The sequence below is a fragment of the Hippichthys cyanospilos genome, chromosome 7, assembly GCF_059441005.1.
Source record: "Hippichthys cyanospilos isolate Australia breed blue-spotted pipefish chromosome 7, RoL_Hcya_1.0, whole genome shotgun sequence".
In the NCBI taxonomy this organism is placed as follows: Eukaryota; Metazoa; Chordata; class Actinopteri; order Syngnathiformes; family Syngnathidae; genus Hippichthys; species Hippichthys cyanospilos.
In genome coordinates this window covers 18,224,850-18,249,615 of record NC_142375.1, presented here as the reverse complement: position 1 = coordinate 18,249,615, position 24,766 = coordinate 18,224,850, and the positions used below count along the sequence as shown (strand labels likewise).

Here is a 24,766-nt window from a genome sequence, read left to right as displayed (position 1 = left end):
TATAATAAGATACAAGCAGACGACTGTGTATTGTTGGTCCATCAACAGGAGAAATATTTACGGTCTAATTTCTACAACAGAGGACATTAGTGCCTCCAAAAAAATCCCTTAAAAATAATTTGGGATTTTTGTGAGTGCTAAGCCTTCAAAAACATGAATACTACATTAGGTTGTTTTTTTTAAGTATGGTACTGAAATAAATAACTTGTTGCTTGTCTGACACAAAAGATAAGCAAACCTTCGCAAAGGTGCAATGCCAAAGTTTTATTTAGTATTGTTCACGGGATACAGAACACGGAAATGTCTTTCATCATACTAGACTTTCTAGAAGCTTTAGTTGTATTAAACGTATGCGACAAGTACAGTACATCAGTCGAAATGCAAGGAGGGAGGAGAAAAATATTTGACACGCCTGGATAACACCGTGCCATCGCATTAAGTTGCCTTCATCGCCAAAGTCTTGCTACATAAGGGCTCAAATTCGACAAGGTGTGGGGAGGGGGGCGGGGTATACATACTGTACGTTTATGGCACGTGAATGAGAAAGAGATGGATGGCAGTGGTCTAAATGACGTCAAGATAAAGCAAATAACACCCAGTTATTCAGTACAGAGAATAAAAACAAAAAGTTTGTCACAGTAGTTGTAGTCCTATCAGAGCACCGTCACTTCAGAGCCGACTTGTTTGGATTTGTTGTTTGGATTATGTTGAGTGCGCAGGTGTGCCCCTTTAATGATGAATGAAAGGTTTTGAAATAAGTTCCACTGTTGATTTGTGCTTAACATTCCTTTTACGCTAACACCAGGGGTGTCCAAACTAAGGCCCGGGGGGCATTAGTGGCCCACTATCAACTTTTAGGCATCACAAGGCCTCTTTTAAAAATGACATAAATGGCTAGTGAAAAGCAAAAGAGAAGGCAGGGTGTTAATAATAGATGCCACTTCTACTAATTATTCTTTTCTGTCATGTCATCTTCTTAGGCACCTTGATATCTGCCAAATAGTTATATGAAACTCTCATATCATAAAAATCATTGAAATTATTTTATTTCATGAAATCCTGTGCATGCCACCCCTGGCCGTCCTACATAAAAATTTCTGACTATGCCCCTGCTTGAAATGTACTTAAATTGAACACATTCATAGGAAGCACATTAAAATATGCCAAACTGATTTCTGTTGTCAAAAAAAAAAATACCACGCATCTCAGTTTACCACATAAACCATGTGCAGTGGATGTACAAATTAAGTGATTTCCAAAGACTTTTTTTAAACATAGACCAGCATCAATGGGGCAAAATCTCAGTCTCCACAGTTAAGCTAAAGAAGCAGAAGGAAGTTGTACAACATCGCTAACACTGATTCCAGTGGAGGCGCAGGTCTTGTGACATGCCCCAATCACCGCTAAAAGGCTGTTATTTGCAACAGTACACTTGGCAACACTACATCCTCTTTAACCCTTTTGATGTCATTAGGGGAAGATCCAATTTCATTTTTTCCTGGCCGTATGATCACATGAATAATAACGAACTAATGTATGAATATCAAATCTTGTGATTTTCTTTCCGTAGTGCGAAAAGCAGCATACGCGACACCCTGTTTCTCTTCCATCTAGACTCAAAAGCGATTTGAAATCTTAACGGCATACTTTGTGTAGATATGTCATTTTAAAACTGAATATACGAGTAGGCCTTATAGATATGCAAAACATGCTCATGTAACAGCAATGAGACGGTTAATGTTGACTTCACGTTGCAGCATGCGGGGAAAAAAAAAACATGATAGCAGCACATGGAGTGTCTCACCTTGCGACACGGCGCGCGAACAGGCAACAGTCGCGTTGGCACACGCTTACAGGAAGGGAGGGAAGGCGGGAGATGGGGGACGAGGCCTCTGACGGTACCTCACACATACTCCTATGGTTTGACACTTGATCGTAAAAATCATATCAAAATAAATTACATAACATATAAATTACTTTAAAATACAAAAATGAACAAGGATTTGGCAATGTGTTTCCTCCTTTTTTTTGTCTTGACTATGTTTACACGTTGAAATGGTGGACGTGAGTGCATGGATGCCATTTGGTAATGCGAGTGTTGTTTTGCTGCTTTTGTTTTGATGAGCTCGAGAGGGCTGCGCGCGGCTGATAGACCTTTTGTTGCGAAGGCAGCGAGGATTTGATGTGTGTTATCCCACATTGGAACTCAATCAGGGAGGAGAGTTGGAGCTGGGCTGCCGGTTCCTTTCACGTCGTCAATAAATTTCCGAGCAGCAGCCTTGCAGGTCCACGTCAGTCTTTTTCGTATGTTGGGTTGGGATATGTACTGGAGTAGGACGGTTCTTGAAGTGCAGGGCTTCACATAAGTTCAGTATCTCATGAAACTGGTAGATCGCTCATTTTTCTGAAAAGATTTCATTTTTACGGGACAACATTAGAAAAGATATGCTGAAATGTGAAGTGGTCAGGGAACAGCTTGTATAACTGAACGTTTAGTCCCGCCCCTAACTCAGCAAACAGACATTAAATTACAACAAATTATATACAACAAATGGAGTAACTAACTGATTCTTTTTGATGATTGATTAATCATTTACAGACTTGGTCAGAATTTCAGCCTCTTGGTCAGAAATATTCAGCAAACTATCCTCGCCCATCTTGCTTTGTTTACCTTTACAACAAATTTTGTTAGGGAAAAATAAATGATTAACCTCTGACAAAATTCTGACAAGTTGGAGACTAACTAAAGAACCAAATGATTTTTTTTTGTTTTGTTTTTTTAAAAGGATGGAAATCAAAAAAATGTTCTTCAAAATCCGATTTGTGTATTGATTGACAAAATTGGCAGATTAATTGACAATTAAAATAATCGTTATTACAATATGCTCCCCCACTACACCGCTACATTTATTTCCACTCTTTCTTGCCACGTATTGTGCAAATTAATATTTTTTTATGTATTTTAGCTATATTTTTTAATATATTTCTTTTGTTTTGACTGTATGCTTTTCTAGCCAATAAAAACAATAAATAAATAATATGAAAGGAACATTTCTTAACCATGATGGGGATTAAATCTGAAATTTATACAAGCCGCACACTGGCTGGCGACTACTCTACATTGTAGTTAAGTGTCATTTCTTCAGTGTTGTCCCGTAAAAAGTTATTTCAAAAAAAGGAGGGATACACTCACTCTGGTGAGATACTGTCCATCAGCGTCGCCATAGTAACCAACCAGCGCTCCTCAGTTTTCTATGGCCTCGGCGCACACCATGCTGCCGTACAGCTGCGGCGGGTCCGGGTGCGTCCGCTCCTCCGCCTCGCTGTCCGTGCTGCCTTCGCTGTCCAGGCGGGCGGAGGGGTGACACGGGCCAGGTATGGTCGGGTAAAGGGCGTTAGGGGGAAGCGGGCTGTGGAGGAGGTCCTCGTCAGAGCTCAGGTAGTCACCCTCGGCCGAGGCGGGGCTGGTCAGGCAGAGATCCTGGTAGTTGCCGCCCACGGAGGTGAGTCTGGAGCCGGGGGCCCCAGCCTTCTGACCTCGCAATAGCCTGATCTGGAGACACAAAAATGATGCCGCACTTTAGAACCGACACTGCACTTGCTTGCATGTACATAAATGCTTATGTAAACCGTATTTATCCATGTATACTTCTCATAATTGCTCATTTCATCCCAAGTGTGTAACAAAATCAAATATGAGTCACCCATAAAAGCACTGTTCGATTGTTGCAGTGAAATTCTTCACTACAGTTTGACACTTTTTCACCTGAACCCAAGTTTCACTGTCCTCCATGAAACCACAGCTTTGGTGAAAAAGGTGGGGGTGGCAAAAGGAGCGCTAAAGAGCAAGTCTCATTTCACCCCCTCAGTTGAGAAGCTTCATCACGCACAGACTTGCTCACAAAACTGAACAGTATTATTTAGTTGTATTATATATATATATATATATATATATATATATATATATATATATATATATGTATATATATTAGTTCAGAATCAGATTATAAAATCAGTCATATGGGAAAGTCATATGGACGGACAACTGTTGTAGAATCAATTACAGTATGCGCACAAAAGTAACACGTGAGATGGTGAGCCGGCTTCCTGTATGACACCTACGTAGTGCACAGATTACTTGGTGCCACATTTAGAATGACATTTTCAAAAGATCATTTTTGCCCGCATCACCTCAGCTAAAGGTTGAAACTGTGTGTTTGGGTGTGCGCGCGCAGGAATGTGCTTGTGTGCGTGACCTCGTTTTTGAGCTCAGTGATCTGGTCCCGTAGTCGGTTGATGTACTGCCTGGAGTCGGAGTGGTTCAACTGGCCCTGGATCAGCCCTTCCTCCTTCTGAAAGAGCGCACAAACTCAAGGTCCACAGGTAGCAGGAGATATTAAAACTTTTACTTCTTTATAGAACAAAATGTTTCTGCGCATCAGCATGAAAAAAAGAAAGAAGCAAGTGAAAAAAACAAAAACAATGTAGGTGGGCCTTTTGAGAGTATATTTTTTTGGGAGGTCCTGAAAACTTTATGCTGGAATTGTTTTTTGTTTTTTTTCCAGAATTGCTTCTACGATCATCACACACTAGGTCCTGCCTGACATTTCTAGATCTGGGATCTCCTCAAGCGAAAAAGTATATTTGAATCGTAAATATTCCTAATAAGCTATGAAACAAAATGTTTCATAGTGTGTCATAAAATGTCTATTTTAAACCTTTATAAATTTTCCGGTTTGAATGGGGAAAAAAACTACTATTAGCGGCCACGCAAATAACAAAAATACCAATGTCAATTACACTCAGTGAAACTATGATTTTATAATATTTATTGATTTAATTTTTTAATAGGCACCAAATAGAGATATGCACCGAATTTTGTTGTATGCCTGCTGTACAATGACAACAAACACATTCCATTCTATATGTGACAAGGCATAAAATATAAATACATAAAATATGATACAATGGGCAGCATGGATCCTGGAATGATAATCATAATGGGATCAAACGCTATTTAAAGAAAATAGATAAAAATGTGAATATTACTGTTAAAACGTTATACACATTTTCATTGGTTAATGGTTCGGAGCTGGGTTCTGGATGAGATGGACATGATGCAACACTCAAACATTTTATGTAAATGATGGCTGTTTGTAGAAGAAACCTTTCGGGAGCTTTCCATAAGTTTGATTTGTCATTGTTGTTGTATTTTCATGATGTATGGTAAAAGCATGCCATTGGTTGCCCAACCCACAATGATGGTTTTCAAAACCATCCGTCCTCACCTGTATTTCCAGCTCGGCTATCTTCTGCCTGAGCTCAGCCATGGCAGCCATGCTGTCGGCTTCCCTCAGGCGTACGGCCATCACCTCCTCTTTATTCTGTGAATTGGACAACATGAGAATGTCACCCTCATGACATTACACTTCAATTGCTGTTTTTAATTAAGACTGGTTGCTTTTTCCGAAGTCATCTTCTCATCACACCTTGCAATCCCACTCGGCCTGTTTCCGTTTCATCTCGGTGAGCTGGGCCTGAAGAGATTTGTTCTGATTAGACGACATCTGGAGACGATCCTGGAGGGCGGAGCGCTCCTGCTCGTGGCGCCCAATCAGTTTACTGTGGATTGTGTTCTACAACAGAAGAAAGCTTGAAAATTAGTATTTATGAAGTTGATCGTCTTTACCTTCGTTTTCTTTGAGAAACCTTCCATGTTTTTTTTTTTTCATGTTCTGCTTACATTGTAGTACTTTATACACATGTATAATGGAAAATCAGACCTGGCTCTCTAGCTGCACAGCCTTCAACTTGACCTCCCGAAGCTCAGCCTGGGCCTGCGCCTCCCTGAGGCGGACGGTCATCAGCTTGTCTTGCAATTCATTCATGGCGTTCTTCTTTGGCGACTCCTTCCAGTGGCTTCCGCCACCGCCTGTGCTGCCGCTGCGGGTCAAGTGATGCTGCTGCGACAGGCATGATAAGATGGTTAAAAAAAAAAAAAAAAATCTCCTCAGGGGCTTGTGTTTTTTACCTGCCAGCGCTGGTTGAGCTCAGTGACAGAGTCCTGCATCTCTCTAAATGAGCGCAACGTTTCCAGCTCCCGCAGCTTCATCTGCTTCACCTCCTCTTGCAGAGCTGCCATATTGTTTTCATCAGGCAAACAGCTACTCCTCTGGATTGTGGGGAAAAATATTTAAGGTTAGTACAATGTACATTTCAGATAAAGTTGTTTTTCCTTTTCCTCGCGGAGCAGCTCGAGTTCATTTTGCCATAAATACCCGATTGCGCACCATCCGTGTTACACCAAGTTTAGGATTGTGTCCAAAAGACCACAATTAATATACAAGCAGAAAGGAATGCCTTTCTGTGTTCTCTAAACGGTGCACACAGCTTGTCACTCTTAAGTACATCGGCTGGAGACATCATAACCTTTATATGATCCTCTTCATTCTAGTAATATTCCTGTGTGTGAACAAGGATGTACTTGGACGTTGGTTCAGTCTGCTTGCTTCTTTAAAAAAGAAAAAAAAGCCATAACACCCTCAGCTAACACAGGCTGCTGTTAGCTCGAACAGGAACTGGCTACAGTCAACTGACTTCTGCTCTCTAGCTTGTTCTGTTACAGTAATTATTGTAAGAATGCAGCCGATGTAAAAATGTGCATCTGTCTGCCAAAACGGCTCATGTAATAAAGGATCAATCAAAAAAAAAAAAAAAACCTAATCTTTGGTTATCATTTATAGGACACACCCATAGGGAGAAAAAAAAGTGCATTCTATATTTGGGGAATTATAGTAATATCCTATCATTTATTGAGATGACCATTGAACATAATTGATATCTAGGCAAATGTATGTTCAGAATGTACTAGTGCTAAGCCTGCAGGCTCACCTTCTCCAGATCGAGAACCTTGTCTTGCATTTCCTTCATTGCCCCGAGCATCTCAGCCTCTCGCAGCTTGGACTGCTCCAGCTCAGTCTGCAGACTGCTCACAAACTGCTCCGTGTACTGGAACAAGCATTGTATGTATATTACACGGCATATTTACAGCCAAAAACCAATCATTAAAAAAAACAAAAACATAAACAAGTATAATGATGGACCAGCCATTCTGTATGACAAATATGGGCGTCATCACAAGCTGCTAAAAGTCATCTAAACTACAATCATTTAAACATTTTTTAATGCAGGTAGCAGTATCTATGAAAGTAAACTGCCTAAATAAACATCATTTAGGTGCAATGCATTTAAATATAGATTAGATAACTTGTTTCTTGATGCTATTATACGTTGGAACACAATTCACCTTTGAATAGTTAACTGAAGGGTTTCTTTCAAGTTCAATATCCACATTTTGCAAAATCTAATTCAAGTTCTTTCAGATCCAAAAACACCCTGTCCCATGCCATATATTTTCTTATGTAATAATAATATACAATTACAAGCAGACCAAGTACGCACTTACCATTAAATTGGTATAATTACAGCAATTTCAAAACTGTAATTAAGCATTCACAAAGATAATGGTTGGTTTTGTCAGCGCAAGAAACAATTATTTTTGCGGTCGTAGTTTGAATTAGTGAACAAATGAGCTGCATAGTACATTCGTGAAATTTCCCATCACTAATCAAATGTATTTATTTATTTTAATATCAGCCAGACACTTAAACTAGTTTAGAAAGTGACTAAAGTTGGCATGAAGACCGCATCTGATAAAATGTCAGGAAATGTCAGCGAACAGAAAGCAACTATTCTATGCCAACATAACACTGGAAAGTGAACGCCGATGCCTTCCTTTGAGGCGGATTACAAACGCATGGCGTGAGCGAAAGAGCAAATGTGTCATTTTTGTTCATTGAAGGAGACAGTTAAAGCCTGGAGGTGATTCAACTCCAGCTGTGAGTGTTGGGCACAGTCTGAATTGAGTAACATTAGTGCCATTATTGGTGTTTATCTTAAGATAACCAAAGCACTGGTACGGAAAAACAAATCCATGTGTTCATGACAGCAAGGCAGAAAGACGTAAAAATTGAGGCTGTCAGACGTTTGGGATCATTTCCAGTTAAACGAGTGACAAAATAGCACATCATTCCATTTGTTTCAAGAGTAACTGTACTTAGACAATGTTGCAGTGCCTAAACATTTGCAAAAGACAGTCTTGACATATGGGTTCATTTCTTGAGTTAGTTCACCATCTGGTGGCCGAAAGGCTGCTGTTATATTTGCGCTTAAAAAACACTTCCTTATTGTGTAGTTAGTGGGCTTTCATCAAAGACAATATACGCAGAAAAAAGGAAAAAAAAAGTTGTAAACTTTCCAATAAGCCGGAAAGTTATATTATCCATTCATCTGTCACATGTGTTTGCTAATCTTAAATATCAATCACTAGCATGCTAAGCTAAATGTGATAGCTTACCACGGGCTCACTGATAGGAAATAATAAATAATAAGTAGTTATATCCACTCGCAATAACAAACAATAAATGATTACTTATTATAGCCACTCCAGATTAGTTGATTATGAAAAAAAAAATCACTTCTAATGAATTTTGGGGGAAAAGAGACAATTACTAATTACTATATCGAATTTCAAAAGGTTCAATAGTGACATCGGTGCGGAGCCAGATCTTTTTTTTTTTTTAAAGGCTGCTTTTAGAATACCTTTACAGTTATTTGTTCCTTTGATTACCTTCTGTTGCTGCAGCTCTCGAATGGTGTCCTGCGCCTTCTCGAGACCCTCGCTGGCCGCATTGCACTGCTGCCTCACCACTGCCAGCTCGCGCTTGATCACATAGTTCTCCTCTGCTTCCTGCGCCCTGGTCACCTGACCCTGAAACGTCACGCCAAAACAGCATTTTAAATACAAACTTGAGGGATAATAATCATACATTAAGGGGTTAATAACATTGTCATTAATATTGTCATGCTTAAAGGTGACCTGGTTGTGTGGCACAAGTCAAAGCTTTATTGTTACCGGTATATTAGTTAGAAGAGGCATTTCTTTCTTTAAGGGAGCTGGATGAGCAAATATAACAAATACAGTAATAGAATATACAGTAGAATGTCCAAGTTTTGCCGACCATTTTGAGATGTCACCAAAAAAAAAAAAAAACTTGGAAAGTCATTGAGTTTCCATGAGACACACATAGCAATATTTTAAACATAAACCACAGAACTGTGAGGCAGAAGTGCTCTAGAAAAATCGAATTTACATGCCAAAAAATGTGAACTAAGCTCAAGTGCCCAAATGCTGTTCGTGTTTTGACGCAATGCCAGTCCAAGAAGATGAGACATTTAATCTATAAAAAAAAGTTGTCAGGCAGATGTCCTTCAAAAGTAGTTTTTTTTTCTCCCAATCATTTGGACATTTTACATTCCACTGCGGTTAACTTCTACGCAAGTGGAGAGTTTGTTTCAAATATCAGAATATTAAGGCGCTTCTAATGCATCTTTTGTCATTTTTTATCAAGAATGTAAGCAAGTATTGAGTTTTTTGTTTTAAATGTAAAAGGTTGTTAAAATGTTATTTGAAACACTGCTGGAACAAATCACTGTATATAAAAATAGTTCTTAAATGTGAACAAATCCGGTCCCTGTACAGATGCTGCTCAACCTTGGAAATTCCACTGCATATCTTCCACTGTTACATTTAAACAGGCAGGGGAACTATGTGTAAAGCAATCAGTATGGTACTTGTGTTTCACCCTCATTGGCCCCATCTCTATTTTGTCACAAAGAAAGCAAACGTTTGCCAAATATAAATTGTACATAAATTCCATTTTTTGTATAACAAATTCAGTGTTTTCATGCCACCACATGCAGGGGTTGTCGAAACTCCTAATAGAAGCTTCTGTGCAATATTATAAACATTTAAAACCATAAATGAACATGCACAGAGACAACATAACAAGTCTGCAGACTGAATACATTCACACTAAAAATCTTTTTTTTTTCCCATGCAGGTTTGTTAAGGTTTGGTAAGAAGGGCAAGAAGTGAGTTTGTTGTTGAGGAGAAGATTGAGGCGAGCAGGAAAGTGGTTGGTTAAGTACTCTACCTGGATGAGTCTATCTGCCAGAGCAGCACTCTCCTACAGTGCAATGAAGGGAGTTGAAACAAGAGGCCAACAAGAAAGCCAAAAGTAGAAAAAAAAAAAGAAGGAAGAACCAAGATGTGGAAAAAAAGGTGAAGAAAAAAAAAGAGGCAGCATGGAGATCAGTCAGAAAATAGCATTTTGGAGAGGAGGAAAAAGAATACAGTACTGTCCGTAATACTACATAATGTAAATACACCAAGTCCAACTCTTACCTTCTCTAAAGTTTCGATGCGCTGTTTCAGTAGTCTGTTTTCTGTGCGCAACCTCTGCAAATGAGCATACGGTTAGAAAGCTATATTCTGATAAGGAGATGGACGATTAATTATAAAGAATTCAGTTGTTTGTGTACTGTATGTTGGATGGAAACTTGATCCGCTCGCGTGCATTTTTTTTTTTACAGACAAAAACCTTACTTCCTGACATCCACATGCAACAGTTTTTCCACTCACATTTTTGCTCATTTCTGCTGGAAATTAGCTTTTAGTGATAGCATCTTAAGAAGGATTTTAGACTAGATCATTGGCCTTTCCATTCATTTAAATATATATTTTTTTATTATTTGGTTTCTGGTTTTCCAAAGTAAAAGCAATGTTGGCAACTGTCATATTTTGATTCAATGTTTATTTGTGTATCAGAAATCTGAACATATTTTGAGTCAAGTGGCTGAGAATCTGCAGCGTTTGCACAATTTTAGGTTTGAAAAAAAATAATTGATTTTCAAAAATATCAATACATTTAGAGCTAACAAACAGCAATATTAAAATACAAAATGTATATTCATTAGATAATTTGTTAAAAGAAAATTTGTAGTGCACCAATTGCATGCAAAATGCACATGCACACCTTGATCTCAATTTGCTCCTCCATTTCTTTGTTCTTGATGGTGGTATATTCTTTCTCAAGCCTGATGAAAAGAGGGGAGAAGAAAAACATCAAAGACTCATATTTTAAATGATTAAAAACAATTTGGCACTGGCTTTTGCTGGAAAAAACTCCTCCCCAGGCTGTGAGGTAACAAGGAGACTCACTTCTTCATTCTCTTGGGGTTGTATTTGATCTGATATGCCTTGAGGATCAGCTTGTCTGGGCAGCTGTCAAACTGGTGGGGGATCACCTTCTGAAAATGCTGCAAGACACGGGGAGCAGGTGCAGTTAGAGAGTAGCAAAGATGCACCTCAATTAAATCAGACAAATTTGCAGCTGAAAAAAAAAAAAGATTTTGCGGTCAGTTTGCTTTACAATTGCTCAACAATGGTGAAATCACTCAAAACATGTTTTATATTCTAACGTAAATTTTGGACCGTAATCCATTAATTTTATCTTGCTTTGAACCCTGGAATTTATCAATTTATAATCCAGTGCGGAGTATCTGCAGTTTTGTTCTTTTTAACTAACCAGCAGGAGTCAATCTTCCGGTAAACACAGACACAGAAGACGCTATCAAAGTACAGTATTGGTTTTGAGTTTGAACTGTTATTTTACTTGCCACCAGGAGGCACTGTCCACTAGTAAACGCAATCAGGCGTATTAGTGTTATGTTGAAAATGTGTTAGTGATGCTCTCATTTCTAAATGTGGAGGTATATTCGATCTGTACTGAAGGTGTGTTGGTGCTGCAGACAGTTTGAAAAATATAAGTATTCGATAAAAACAAAAATTAAAAAAAAGGTATTCACCTGAAATAGTTTTCACTTCACGCGTGTGCCTTATTCGGATTAATGAGTGAATTTCCTTGCTTTATTAATACGGTTGGAATCATCACTTGTGTTGAGCAACAGTCAGGCTAATAATTGAACAATTAAAAGTCATATTATGGACAACCGTTCAAATTCATATCATGGAAAGAACCAATTAGCTAACTAAAGAAAATAGTAGAACATCATTAATTTAAGAAACTGAATTGTAGAGATTTATTATCACATGTATAGCACGAAACCACCCTGTGAAATTCTTACTTCGTCCAAACCTTTGACCTGCATTGTACATAAGAAACATTTTTCCACCAGGGACTTCTTACCTGTGACATGCCTTCCATGTCCAGCTGAATGAGGTCCGATTGGTTGTACTGGAGAATGGCCATGCCGACACGGAAAATGATCTCGAGGCCCTTGGGAAAGTTCGCACGTCTTAGTTTTACACTCGATAAAAACAAAAGCAAACATACTTTAGACAATGTAAACCATCCTACCTCATACATAAAAATATCAAATATGCGTGTGGCGACAGGCAAAGGGAGAAAGGTGAGGAAAAGTGTGAGGAACCAAGATGAGGCGTACATGGACGTATGAAAACTCTGGGACCGGAAATGGACGTTAAGATCTGGAAGTTGTTCCTGACATGACAATAACGTATCAATTATTTTCAAGCAGTGGAACTTTGCTGCTCTCCAGTGGATATAACCTCCGTGCTCTCCCTTTACCTGCAGCAGATATTCAAACTGGTAGATGCAAAGTCCCAGTTCGGCCATGCTGGGTTTGAAGAGCTCTCGAAGGCGGTATTCCTGCATCAGACGTACAAACACGCAAAACGCCTCTTCCTCTGGCATCTGCAGTACCACAGAGTGACTGCACTATTACCATCCAAGAGGTCCTTTTACCACACGCTAATTACACACATTCAAAATACTATGGGGGCATTACCTGCATGAGCAGAAGACCAACGATGAATGCACTACCTTGGCAATAGCCCACTTCTCGGTCTACAAGGGAGTATGCCTGGAATACAGATTCACAATCGACATTTACGATTCATAATGAAAACATAATTTAACACCAAATTCAAGGATGAAGAAAATGTCCTCTCGTTTTTGGACTAGATTGCTCAATAAAGAGGTAATCCCATTTCACTTCAGTTGCTAACAAACATGGACTTCAATTCAAATAGTTTAGCAAACTTACATACAGTGTTTAATCGGCTCATAGCAAACAGGCTAATAAATGAACACTTTTGTAGGGCAACAAAAATGTAAAAAAAAAACTTCCTTGAATGTCAAACAACACAGAGAATTAATAGCATCGTTGTGCTTTTACCTTCATGACATTGAAGAGGACCTCCTGGCCCAAGCTGTCCTGACCTTTGAAGAACTCGTGCTCGGGGTAAGTACGGGCGATGTCTCTGCGGATCAGCTTCTCGCACGGGGATGACATCTTGAGCAGCTCCGAGTACTGATTCTTCACCGGCATGTCCGTGGCATTGCCCAGCAGCTGCCACACGATGGCACGGAAGTGATGAGGGATGCCCTTGCGGATCAACTCCTGGAAGATGCGTGCAAGAATTATTGCATCAAAGGATTATATTTTTAATGATTCTTTTTAAAGCCTTTGAACCTGGGCTTAGCTGTTCAGCCCCAAATTGTTTCTGTCACAGAGCAGTTAAAAGTGAGAAATTACAAGATTTTACTGCAACAGTACAGATTTTCTAAAGAACAAAAAAAAAAAAAAAGCAAGATTAATTATGCCCCATATTTTTTGGAGCATAGATCACTGTGCGGTAGGGCAGCGCGATTATGGCCAAAATAATAAAGCAAATAATAATTAAAAACAAATGGCATACAGGGCAACACAGCTAACTTACTTGCTGAGTGCAAACCAATGAATAAAATGAAACCTGCTTAGACTTAAGCACATTATTTACTTTTAAGCCTATTTTTATCAATTAGCAGGCGAAATGTCATTTTTGGTCATTTCAAACAGAATTTATTCCATTTTTTTATTGATTCCAAATCAGATTTTTCAAAATGGATCTCAAATGACAGCTCACACTGTACTGTATATATTAGGAATCAGGTGAGAAACTCAATGCAATTTCACACTGGTAAAGAATATATTTGGGTGAGAAAAGCAGAGGATTTTGTCATGCAAACATGTGAGAAACATTGCCCCCTGGTGGCAGGATGACAAAGTGCTTGATTTGACATTTACATAGCCGGCTTTTTAAATGTGAATACGTATTGCCGAGGCTCAGATTAATTAACATATACCGTGATCGCAATTAAAATTTGATTAATTGTGCACCCCTACTGTGAAGTACAGGTCAAAACAGTCAAATAAATGCCTCAAGAGTTTACACACCAAAAATAATTTTAGACTATTATAGGTTGCATCTTTGGGGAAACGTACTTTATGAAAATGCAGACTAAAAACGAGAGCTCCGATCCTCACTCAAACTACCTAATCTCTAATCACAGGTGAATTCAGAAACTGCTTAACTCAAAACTCAAAGCCTTATTTTAATGTGTCATTAGCTTGCTAAACTGGTGAAATTAGCATGCTAAAGATTTTTTTTTCGCTTTCAACAATTCGAATCTTTTCAATAATATCAAGATTGAACAATAGATATGTTTGAAATGTACATACATTTTTGTATGTTCAATGCTGTTGTGTCAGAACAACAGAACAAAGTGGAGGTGTATTAGGGCCTTTGGTAGGTCAATTATTCATAACATGACTGATTTTCGTGCATTTTTATTTTGGGAACAATGACAGTGTTCAGTAAAATGTCACATTTTAACATTTCATCACTATCCCTTTTTAAGGGTCGGTGTTTTTTGGTTCTTTTGTGAGTTCTGTGTGCTCAAATGTCTCCTTGCCTGTTTTTCCGCTCTCATTTCATCCTGACTCACTCAGCTGTCCCTCCTCTCATCCATCTTGCAGTCCCTGAGGTTTTGGCTTTTGCTGCACAGCACACACAAAGGCCAATGCGACAGAGAGGCTACTTTTTGTGCACTCGTACCGTATATCATCCTCTTCCAGATCAGCTTTATTCCTTTAGAATGACGCATATGTCCTTAAGATTATGATTATATTTCCACTGCAATAAAATTCATTTAATTAAGAACATTGCTTGTTAGGCAGTATACTTTTCATTTCTGACTCCACCAGTCCTTGTAGATAGGTCAACATTTATTTTGGCTTCACGCGGAAGATGTACGCTAAAAAAACGCTTGACCTGCTTGTTTATGAAAGACAGAGCAGAAAAGGCAGCCGAATATAAATATACAGTCAGTAGGAATTCTATCAAGCTGCAACAAGTCACCTTGAGGAGCTTGTCCTTCTTGCGTCTCCACTCCTCCCATTCGTTGACAATGCGGCCCCAGAGGATCCAGGTGTCCTCCTCTAGATGGGACAGATTCGAGGAGGCCGAGGAGCTCGACACCAGCGAAGAGCCGCTGTTGCGCCGCGAACCCGTCATGGAGCGCATGGACTTGGAGTCAGCCTCTAGTAACCTTTTAGTCAAAGACAAGTACAACACACTGCAGTCGCGAATACACTGTTTATTCGCAGGATTGCATAATCACCAAGGGGAACGAAGGGGGCATACTGAAAGTAGTTTTTTGGGTTGTCAGAAAGTCAGAATAAACCATCAAAATAAATATCAATCCATACATTTTCTTAGCTGCTTATCCTCATTAGATAGATAGATAGATAGATAGATAGATAGATAGATAGATAGATAGATAGATAGATAGATAGATAGATAGATAGATAGATAGATAGATAGATAGATAGATAGATAGATAGATAGATAGATAGATAGATAGATAGATAGATAGATAGATAGATAGATAGATAGATAGATAGATAGATAGATAGATAGATAGATAGATAGATAGATAGATAGATAGATAGATAGATAGATAGATAGATAGATAGATAGATAGATAGGCACAGGGAAGACATGCAAACTTCACACAGGAAGCCTGGAGCCAGGATCGAACCTGCGCATGTGAGGAATGTAATTGAATGATCAATGTTTTTTGTTTGGTTTTTTTTTTTAGAAAAGGGTACAATTTTAAGTAATAATTTGTACTCATTTGTCAATTATAAAGACGAGTTAATGAAACGATAAGAATAATTTGTAATAAGAAAAAATGTTTCGAGGAATACGGCATGAAAGTTACAAAATTAGTTAAAATTGTAACAATTGTTTAAATAGTGATAAGTGAATCTTGTAATCATTTTCTTCCTCCATGACTACTTTTATAGACTATCAATTCAACCATCAGTCATTTTTTTTTCTTTTCTGTGTTCCCTGAATAGTTCTCATAAATCCTGCTTCAGACTTTGACACATCATGCACCATTGTCAACCTTGCGTTCATTTGCATTAGTCAATGAATAATGCAACAATTCTAATGACAAAACTCAAGCAAACAGGTGCTGATCTTAAATAAGTTTGCTCAACCTTGGCAAGTTGTCTGTTTCAATGTTATTCTGGTTCTGGAAAGGAACCAATGCTGTGTGACCCTTGTTTTTATTTTGTTTTTCGTATGCAAATAATTCCACTAATATTTCATGTCACCTATTCTGCTCCTCCAGTTTAGCCAGCAGCTCCAGTTCATCTGGACTGAGGTTCTCGGAGTCCGCCGGGGAAATCGCGGGCGCCGACAGCGCCGCGTCATGGGAAGAGGAGTCTGGGCTGAGGACTGGACTTCCTGTCGACAGGGGATCGGGATCCAAACCAGGAGGGGAAGAGGGGCAGTCTAGGTGTGTGGGAGCCAGGACGGAGCCCTCTCGCTCTGGGCTGCCGCTGGGTATAGACATGGCGCTGATGGCGGAGGGGCAAGTGGAAACTCTCCTCGCCTCACTCCGGTCTCTCCTTCCTCAGGATCTCAGATGACTGTCACCTGGCTGGCCGAGGAGCCAATAGGATCAGACGTCCTCAAACCTGGCACGGAGGCATGGAGAGATTTTATTTCAAGTTTTAAACCATAATTGATGACTGCTTTGCCTTTCTGGATACATAACACAATCACTTTCACCTCGATTCAAATATCTTCGACCCTCTACTTCATATACTTTAGAAAAACATAACTGCAGCTTTAACAAAGTACTGAACATAAGAACATACATAAGCCACAATATTGACTCATTCAATCCCAAAAGAATAGAGTATTTTTACATTTTTATACGTCTACACATTCAATTTTTCAAAACATTTTCTAAGTGTTTATCAAAAAAGGAGTGTCTAAAAATAGCTAGCACTTATCCATTAAAAAAACAAAAACAATCAATTACTTTAGTGGGTACAATAATACTTAAAGTTCTAAATTAACTGATTACTTTAGTACTTAATTACACAAAGTAATCAATTAATTAGTACCAGCCACTTCAAATCATCTTTAGCCAATCGAAAAAAAGGAAAACATAAAATACCTGTGATTGATTAAAAGTCTGAATTCTTGTTTTCAAGAAAAACGCACCTTTGTGATTGAATGAGGCGCTACGCATCACAGCAAGAAAATGCATTTGCTGGAGAAATAGAGTGTGAAGGCTAAGAGGCTGAATGAAAAGTAAATGAATGATGTGGAATGATATACAATGAATGAATATATTGATTAGAGGGGGAGGGAGAAGGGGGGATGATAATTTTATTCCGAAAAAAAAGATTTGATTAGAAATGAACAGTATAACATTACAATGGTTTAAAATTCAGCTATTTAAAGTTGCAACCGTGTGAATCGTCAAAACATGTAGAATTATTATCATTAGAGTGTAATAAACAACTTTTCTCTAAAAAAAATATTCTCTAATTAAAAGAAGACCACGCTTCCCATCCCTTGGTATCTGAGTACTTGAGTTTTATTCCCTCTTGTTTACCCCTGAAATGATCTTACCTCTAATTCATGCCTGACATTTGCTGCAGTTTAGTATAAAGAAAACATCAAAAATGATACGAAACATGAGCAAAGGCTGTTAATTTATTGACGCTGGATTAATTAAACAAGAGACATTGGTAGATATGCCTACAACGACGTCTCCAAAGATGAAGTAACCGCAATGATGTTATAGTGACTCAGCACACAAACGGCCCTTTCCTGAGTCATCGCACTGCAGTCAAAACAACCTGCTCTGAAATTCGCAATGGTGTTTTGCAAAGACCCGAATAAAAAAACGAAAAAGAAAACTGCTATAATGGGAGTGTGTGACCATGAGCATTCAAAACAAAGATTTTAGTCGTTACTAAATGGAAACTTACTTCACATTGAACCAAACATTTCAAGTTAATGGAACATGAAGAACCCTGACTTCAAGATGATTACATCATTGTTTCCATGGCGTTGTTTAATGAATGTTCAAACATCACGAGTGCTTTTGTGCTCCACTACAGTTCACCAGTTACAGCCAGTCATTCAGGTTATTTAAGGCATTTGTATCTTAAGCACAATATTCATCTTGTTAACTAAGTTTAGCATACAGCATTTCACAAATCCAGCCCTTTAATTTTTTGTTGCGTCCATTTTTTGACACGTGCACGTGTTGGCTATAAAGAGGCCCTTGTGATCATTTCACACATTCCAGAGAAAAACAGTCCTTGTTCCTTGCTTTTATCTGAAGACATCGGACAAACAAACAGATGATCAACCATGAGGGAAGAGATACAGATCTTTTTAACTTAGTCATACAGCGTCAAACTCCAGTCCACGGTGGCCTGTGTCCTGCATGTTTTCCATGTCTTTCTTTGCAACACACCTGATTCAAATAATCAGGCTAATTAAGAAGCTCCTGCAGAGCTCACTGATGAGCTAATAATCATTTGAATCAGGTGCGTTGCAAGAAAACTTGGAAAACATGCAGGACGCAGGCCCTTGTGGACTAGAGGATAACTGTTCAGGCCTATGTTAAAAAAGATCTGTATCGGGATGTACATTTTGACAAAATCAGAGGACGCAAGCCAGCATATGATGTGGAAATGCACAACAAAACAGGCAAAGCAGAAAAAACAGGGCAGGAGCATGATAACAGTGTAATCATAGAGAACAGTGCTTGGAAAGAGACAAGGGATGCATTCATGCATAGCAGCCAGCCCAGTCAAAAGAGCCATTAACAAGCCAATGAGACCAATCTCTTTTGTAGCAAGAAACCGAGTCACCGGGTGCTACAGATTTTCTGAGCCAAATTATTCAAATATAACTCATGTCAATACAATAACAATTTATTTGATGATTGACACACGTGCTTTCTACTCATGGTAGATAAGATGAGCAAAAGTCAATGGAAGAGATGCTCAAACGAAAAGCAGGATGTCAATAAACTCCACACCAGGAGTGAAGCAAACGATAAGGCGCCGCATTTACTGCGCGGTCCACATTGTCCGAGAAGCGGCGAGATGCCGTGACCCCTCAGAGATATCTCAGCAAAGAACAAGGTCTGCTCAGTGTCGGGGCCGGAGAGTGAAATGTGTAAATCATGCATGACTACAGTAGAAGCGATACGCCGCTGCTGATGCGCTTCATTATGTGAAGGACACTGTGAAGGCCTCTGACAAAGCCAGACGACCCAGATGTTCTGAGCATGACTGCGTATGACTGTATGATGACTCAAATGTAAAACAAAAGCAAATCCGCCCATGAGATTTGTGTTTCTGACATCTTGATGTGAATTGATCTGTGACTCACAAGTCTCAGCCCGTGATTATTGGGTGGCTTTCTGCAGCCATAAAACTGCGAGGTGTGATCGGTCGTGCACTATATGCCAGAGTCCCAATGCCCTGCATGCACATTTCAGTGCGGAATATGTCTGATTTGCTAAATAGTTGCCCGAGGTAGAGAGAAATATCTTCGATCCTATCTGGCAAGCGGCCTGGGGCACTAGCATTGTTCAGCTCCTTCACATTGATTGTTTTACAAGAAAATATTACCACAGCATCTGCCAGCAGAAAATCTTCAATGTCCTTAATTCTTTCTTCAAAGCGATTTTTTTAAGTTTTCCCTTTGTGTAACTAATAAATGGTATCTGACTAAGAACATTAAAATAAAAAAATGGGAACGCAACTGATACATAATCATTTAGGACAATGGTTCGCGAATGGTGGGTGGGGACCCAAAAGTGGGTCACAGTTACATTTTAGGTGGGTCATAAAAAGCGAGGAAAATAAGTTGCATGCATTCATATTCAGATTTTTTGAGGGGCGGGGTTAAGTGGTATAGCTACCAAGTTACTTTATGGAATATAATAAAAAGGGGCAAGAAATATTACTTTCTTGTGCATTAGTGAACAGGATAATCTAACGTAACACAACATTTTTGTGAATGCACTTGTGTTATGATGCTTTATCAGTTTTTTTCCTTTTTTTGTGACTAAAGAAGCAATACCTGAGTTATTTTGAATATAATTATTTGTGCGTGTGGGAACATTTTACGAGCTTTGCTTGACAGTAGGTTGACACACACATACAAAACAACGTTTTGAAACTTTTGGATAATTACACATGACCCCAGATCAAATTGACACAGGATAATTTACGGAGAAATATCACAGGTATAAATGATTTCCTTTGTTACTTTGTGAGTTTCCACACACAAAAAGATCAATTTTTTTTGACACTTTTGGATAATTGACTATAACTAATGCGACAGTGAAAAGAACATAAAATGGATATTGGCTTTAGATGACACACATTTTGGACACATTTGGGTAACTAAACACGCCCCAGAGCAAAGTGACACAGGCGCATTATTGCTGTTCTTTGCAAACAAACATAACATGTTATATATTATACAGAATGTGTTTTTAGATGGTATATTCAACTCTAACAAAATACTGTTTTGAATTCATATTGAAGTGTATATTTGTCGTAAGGATTGTGGTATGTAATCTATCCTAAGAATGGCAGTCTGAGTTAAATGATCCCCTCTGTAAGAAATCATTTTCACCGCAGTGATGTGCCAGTTCCTCTTCCTGCCCACATGCCCACACTTCAAGGCTGAAGGGCGGTACTCCAACCTTGCCTCCAGGCCGACCCTTTCGTTAATGTGAGGCTGTTCCGACCCACGCGCTCATATTTGGCGGCCAACACGTGGGTCTATTTCACCTACTTAGGCCCCGTTTTTGCGCCAGCTGCTAGGCCTGATATTCCTCAAAGTGTCCTTTCATACAAGGGCAGGATCTGTTTTTGTTTTCCATGACTCTGCAATTTGCAAAATGACCTAAGGGGCCATACCACCCCCTCCTATCCTGCTCAAATAAAAGGCTAGGTGGTGAATAGTGATGACTGAATCTCATGCTTTTGGTGTATGGGTTTTTTATTGACCAACTTGGACAAGATCTGAGGTGTACTATTTCCCCTTCGGAGTTCTGCATGGACACTTGTGTGTTATTGTTGATTTTGTACAGCACAAGAGTTCAGTACGTGTTCAATATTGCTTATGCAGCATCTATTGCAGTCTGGTAATTCTGTCTCTTCTGGTTTAGGGGTTTGTACCATGGGATGTCTAAAATCTTTTGTCAGCTGTGGGCTTGTTGATTTAGGGATATACAATTTACCTTGTCGTGTGTTGCATAACATGTTCGCAGAATTGGAACGGCAGCTGTCAAAATGTACCGATTAGTCGATCAGTAATCGATTACCAAATTACTTGAAAACTACCATGATGCCCAACTATAAGACACTTGTTTTTCCCCAAAAATGAAGGTCAAATGTATGGGTGTGTCCTATATACGGAAACTTAAAAATAACTTTTTTTTTAATTCAACACCATTTAAGGTCACCATCTGTCAGCCACATAAGCAGAGTTGACACACAGATGTGCAATTTTTTATGGGTTGCCTGCAGAAAGTCAAATCCGTTTCCAGTGAGGGTTGGACTCTGCTAATGCTGCCCTTTGTCACTGTTTCTGTTCATTAGCTTTATGGAAATGTTTTAATCTCTAGGCGCAACCGAAGCGTTGAGGGGTTCCAGTTTGGAGGTCTAAGTATTGCATCTCTGTTATTTGCGGATGATGTGGGCTGTTGGCTTCCTCAGGCTGTGACTTCCAACTCTCACTGGAGCGGCTGGGATGAATATTAGCTCCTTATCTGAGACCATGGTCCTCAGTCGGAAAATGGTGGATTGCCTTCTCCGGGTAAGGGATGAGATCCTACGTTCCTGCCCTCACCTCTATGTATGTATGTGTGTGTGTATGTATATATATATATATATATATATATATATATATATATATATATATATATATATATATATATATATATATATATATATATGATATAATAATTTACTCTAAAAATACAGGACACTTACAGCTCTAATTGGAACCCATTTGATTATGTACAGTATTTCAACAACTCATCCAACATCTCAAGTAAGTGAGCTAAAGACAAGACTCATGATTCAGAAAGTCTGTTAAAGACAAGACTCATGATTCCATACACTCGCAAAGGTTACCGATTAACCCATGGAACAGCCTACTGCCCACTAGCAACTTGACAGTCACAAATGTGTAAAGTCTATGTTCATACAGTGTGTAAACTGGTTTAAATATACAACACACAGACATATCAAATTCTGATTGCTTATGACATATAAACTCTCACATAACTGTATTATGAGGCTAGTGTGGAGGTAAATACTCAATGAATGAGCAAAACCGGTGAGTCACAAGTATAGTATGCCCATGAAATCAGATCAAAAAGACTTGCTTAAATCAAAAAGTAAACAAGAACACCAGGAAGTGAAAAAGAGATTTGTTACCCTCGAGACTGACGTGTGATATGCCTTTTGCACATCGTAAGGATGTCACAGAGAAGCCTGAAAATCATCTCACTATCAGTGGGGAGTTCGAGACAAGATTACAGCCTATAGTCTGATCGATTGCAACGTGCAAACATTAGAAACAGATATTTTGAGTAGTCCTGTTTCAGCTGTTTTCCAAGTTGCTATACACAGCGGGAATTTCCATCCAGGAACCTTTAGAATGCTAAATAGTGGTCTATCCCTACTAAAATGTTAGTTACTTTCAGAGGTGCTGATGTATGGAGTGGTGTACCTGAAAACGCTAAAGAATAAAACTCACACCAATGTTTACTCCAGAGTACAACTGCAAATTGTAGTTCCTCAAATAGTGGCACTTCCTCTACTAAGCACTATGCTCCAATGATGCCAGGTACGGGTGTTGGGAGTAATGCATTACAGAAGTAATGTAATTACTGTAATGTATTGCTTGTTACTGTGACGTGGTAATGTCTTAAAATAAAAAAAATAGAAATGTTGTACTTGTTACAGAGCAGAGTAAAGTAATGCATTGAAGAGCCATGCTTCTCATAGTGTGGCAGCCACGCCCCTTTTATGACGTTCACTGCAGTAGGCCACAAAACCATTCAACTATCATCTTGACTGCTTATCCTCACAAAAGTTGCAAAAAGAATGGAGTCAAAAACTGGCATTTTACAGACATTAAAAGGCAAAATTGGCTATAGATCACACTCACTGACACACGTTTCTCTTATTAAATCAGTCCCTGTGGGAATCCAGTATTCATGACAAAAAAATTCCGCCCGCGGGTGACTGACATTGAATGGCCGGCTGTATGATCCCAAACACATTTTTGACACTTATGCCTTTTCTACACTAAAACGTAGCTAAGAAATTAAATATTGCTGTTTACTTGGCCAACTGTGCAAAATCTATCCGCCTCAACTGAGGAACTGAAACGAAACTAAAAGACATAGATAAGGCGGGCGTGTATTTATCTCTTACACGGGTGCTATAAAAGGCAGTGTAAGAGAGGTATGAATTTCTTCTCATATCACGTTGACCTGCTGTGAGAGCACAGAATAAGCAAGGAATAAATCAATGAAGGCCCCTTTAAGACACTTTGTGTGCCTGAAATAAGTCTCTTTTTTCCAGTCAAGAAAAAAAAACTTAACTGATCCTATTACATCATAAATTTTACTATTCAAAGACAATCATTTAATAGTTAACCATCTATTTAAAGAAGAGCATAACCTTCCCTAAAGCTCCGTCCAACAGTTTCCATAACAGACTAGTCCCAGTCATCAACACGACAGCTCATCTTCCACATCAGAACCGCTTTGTAACTAGGATACAGAACAGGCCAGCACGCTGTGTGCAGTCAATCCAGGGCTGAGGCGGAATTAACATCTGTGGTCTTAAATGACACATCTCCTCCCGGGAGGGAGTTCATATACCATCGGCTTCCCACGACAGCAGCGTGGTTGTGTAACAGCGTCAAAACAGTGCAGGACAACACAACATAGGCATGGCCATGCGACACAATTTCCCAGCAAATAGGGCAAAAAAAAGAAAAGAAAAGGGGGTATGCAAATGAATATGGATGTCAGCGTCTTGTTTGACAGGGCGTGCGGCGGAATGTAGCACGGAAAACGGGCACGCAAATGAAACAATGAGGAGGTGTGGAACATTTGAACATTTAATGTCGACATCCATCGATGCTAGCTAGGTGGGCCTGTGTTGTAGTTTAGCAATGAAAATTGACACGAACAGCCAAGGTGGTCTCGCAACAACATTGTCATATTGCTAAATGGATACAAACATCAGACATATGCTTACCAGCGTTTATCCATATCCCGTGCAGTTTCAGTCTTCTCCACGACGGCAGTGTCGAAATAGCAACACCGGTCGTGTTATCGGCCAATTAAAATCTTAATAGACCGTCGAGGACAACACACACACGGATGGTGACCGACGCAGTGCCATCCCTTCCGGCGTCGCCAGTCCGGGGAGCTGCGCTCGAGATGAATTAGAGATGCGAGTAACGTTTATGGAATTTTTGGTTTGAAATGGGAGGAATTAAACATGACAGTGGCGCGGCGTAGCAGCCGACTCAACGGGAATCGGCGCAAACGCAAACTGGAGCATCAATCACGACGAGGAAATAATTCCGAATGGCTGGCATTCAGCTGCCGCCCATGTGCGA

General features: G+C 39.3%; 1 protein-coding gene across 4 annotated transcripts; it reads right to left on the bottom strand.

Annotated features, from left to right (window-relative positions):
- Positions 1 to 244: 244 nt before the first annotated feature.
- evi5l (ecotropic viral integration site 5 like) lies at positions 245 to 24,672 on the bottom strand. Of its 4 annotated transcripts, none has more exons than XM_088418825.1 (20): positions 24,400 to 24,672; positions 16,393 to 16,758; positions 15,128 to 15,317; positions 13,123 to 13,347; positions 12,733 to 12,807; positions 12,513 to 12,638; positions 12,282 to 12,425; positions 12,111 to 12,200; positions 11,123 to 11,220; positions 10,938 to 10,998; positions 10,307 to 10,360; positions 10,056 to 10,088; positions 8,690 to 8,830; positions 6,892 to 7,008; positions 6,032 to 6,172; positions 5,784 to 5,963; positions 5,490 to 5,636; positions 5,289 to 5,384; positions 4,257 to 4,352; positions 245 to 3,553 (listed from the first exon to the last, which is right to left on the bottom strand). In XM_088418825.1, exons 2-20 carry the CDS (start codon positions 16,632 to 16,634, stop codon positions 3,245 to 3,247), a joined length of 2,565 nt encoding a protein of 854 aa, XP_088274951.1. In that variant the 5' UTR covers positions 16,635 to 16,758; positions 24,400 to 24,672; the 3' UTR covers positions 245 to 3,244. The 4 variants fall into 4 exon arrangements, with proteins under 4 accessions (XP_088274951.1, XP_088274953.1, XP_088274954.1 ...); XM_088418827.1 differs by having other exon boundaries at positions 5,784 to 5,960; XM_088418828.1 differs by lacking the exon at positions 10,056 to 10,088.
- Positions 24,673 to 24,766: the final 94 nt, after the last annotated feature.

Excerpts from the sequence above, each read along its gene's own strand:
- evi5l (XM_088418825.1), bottom strand. The coding sequence starts at position 16,634 with ATGTCTATACCCAGCGGCAGCCCAGAGCGAGAGGGCTCCGTCCTGGCT. Across the intron at positions 8,831-10,055 it reads TGGCAGATAGACTCATCCAG|GGTCAGGTGACCAGGGCGCA; the intron begins GTAGAGTACTTA and ends GTGACGTTTCAG. Across the intron at positions 6,173-6,891 it reads AGGTTCTCGATCTGGAGAAG|AGGAGTAGCTGTTTGCCTGA; the intron begins GTGAGCCTGCAG and ends CCCACAATCCAG.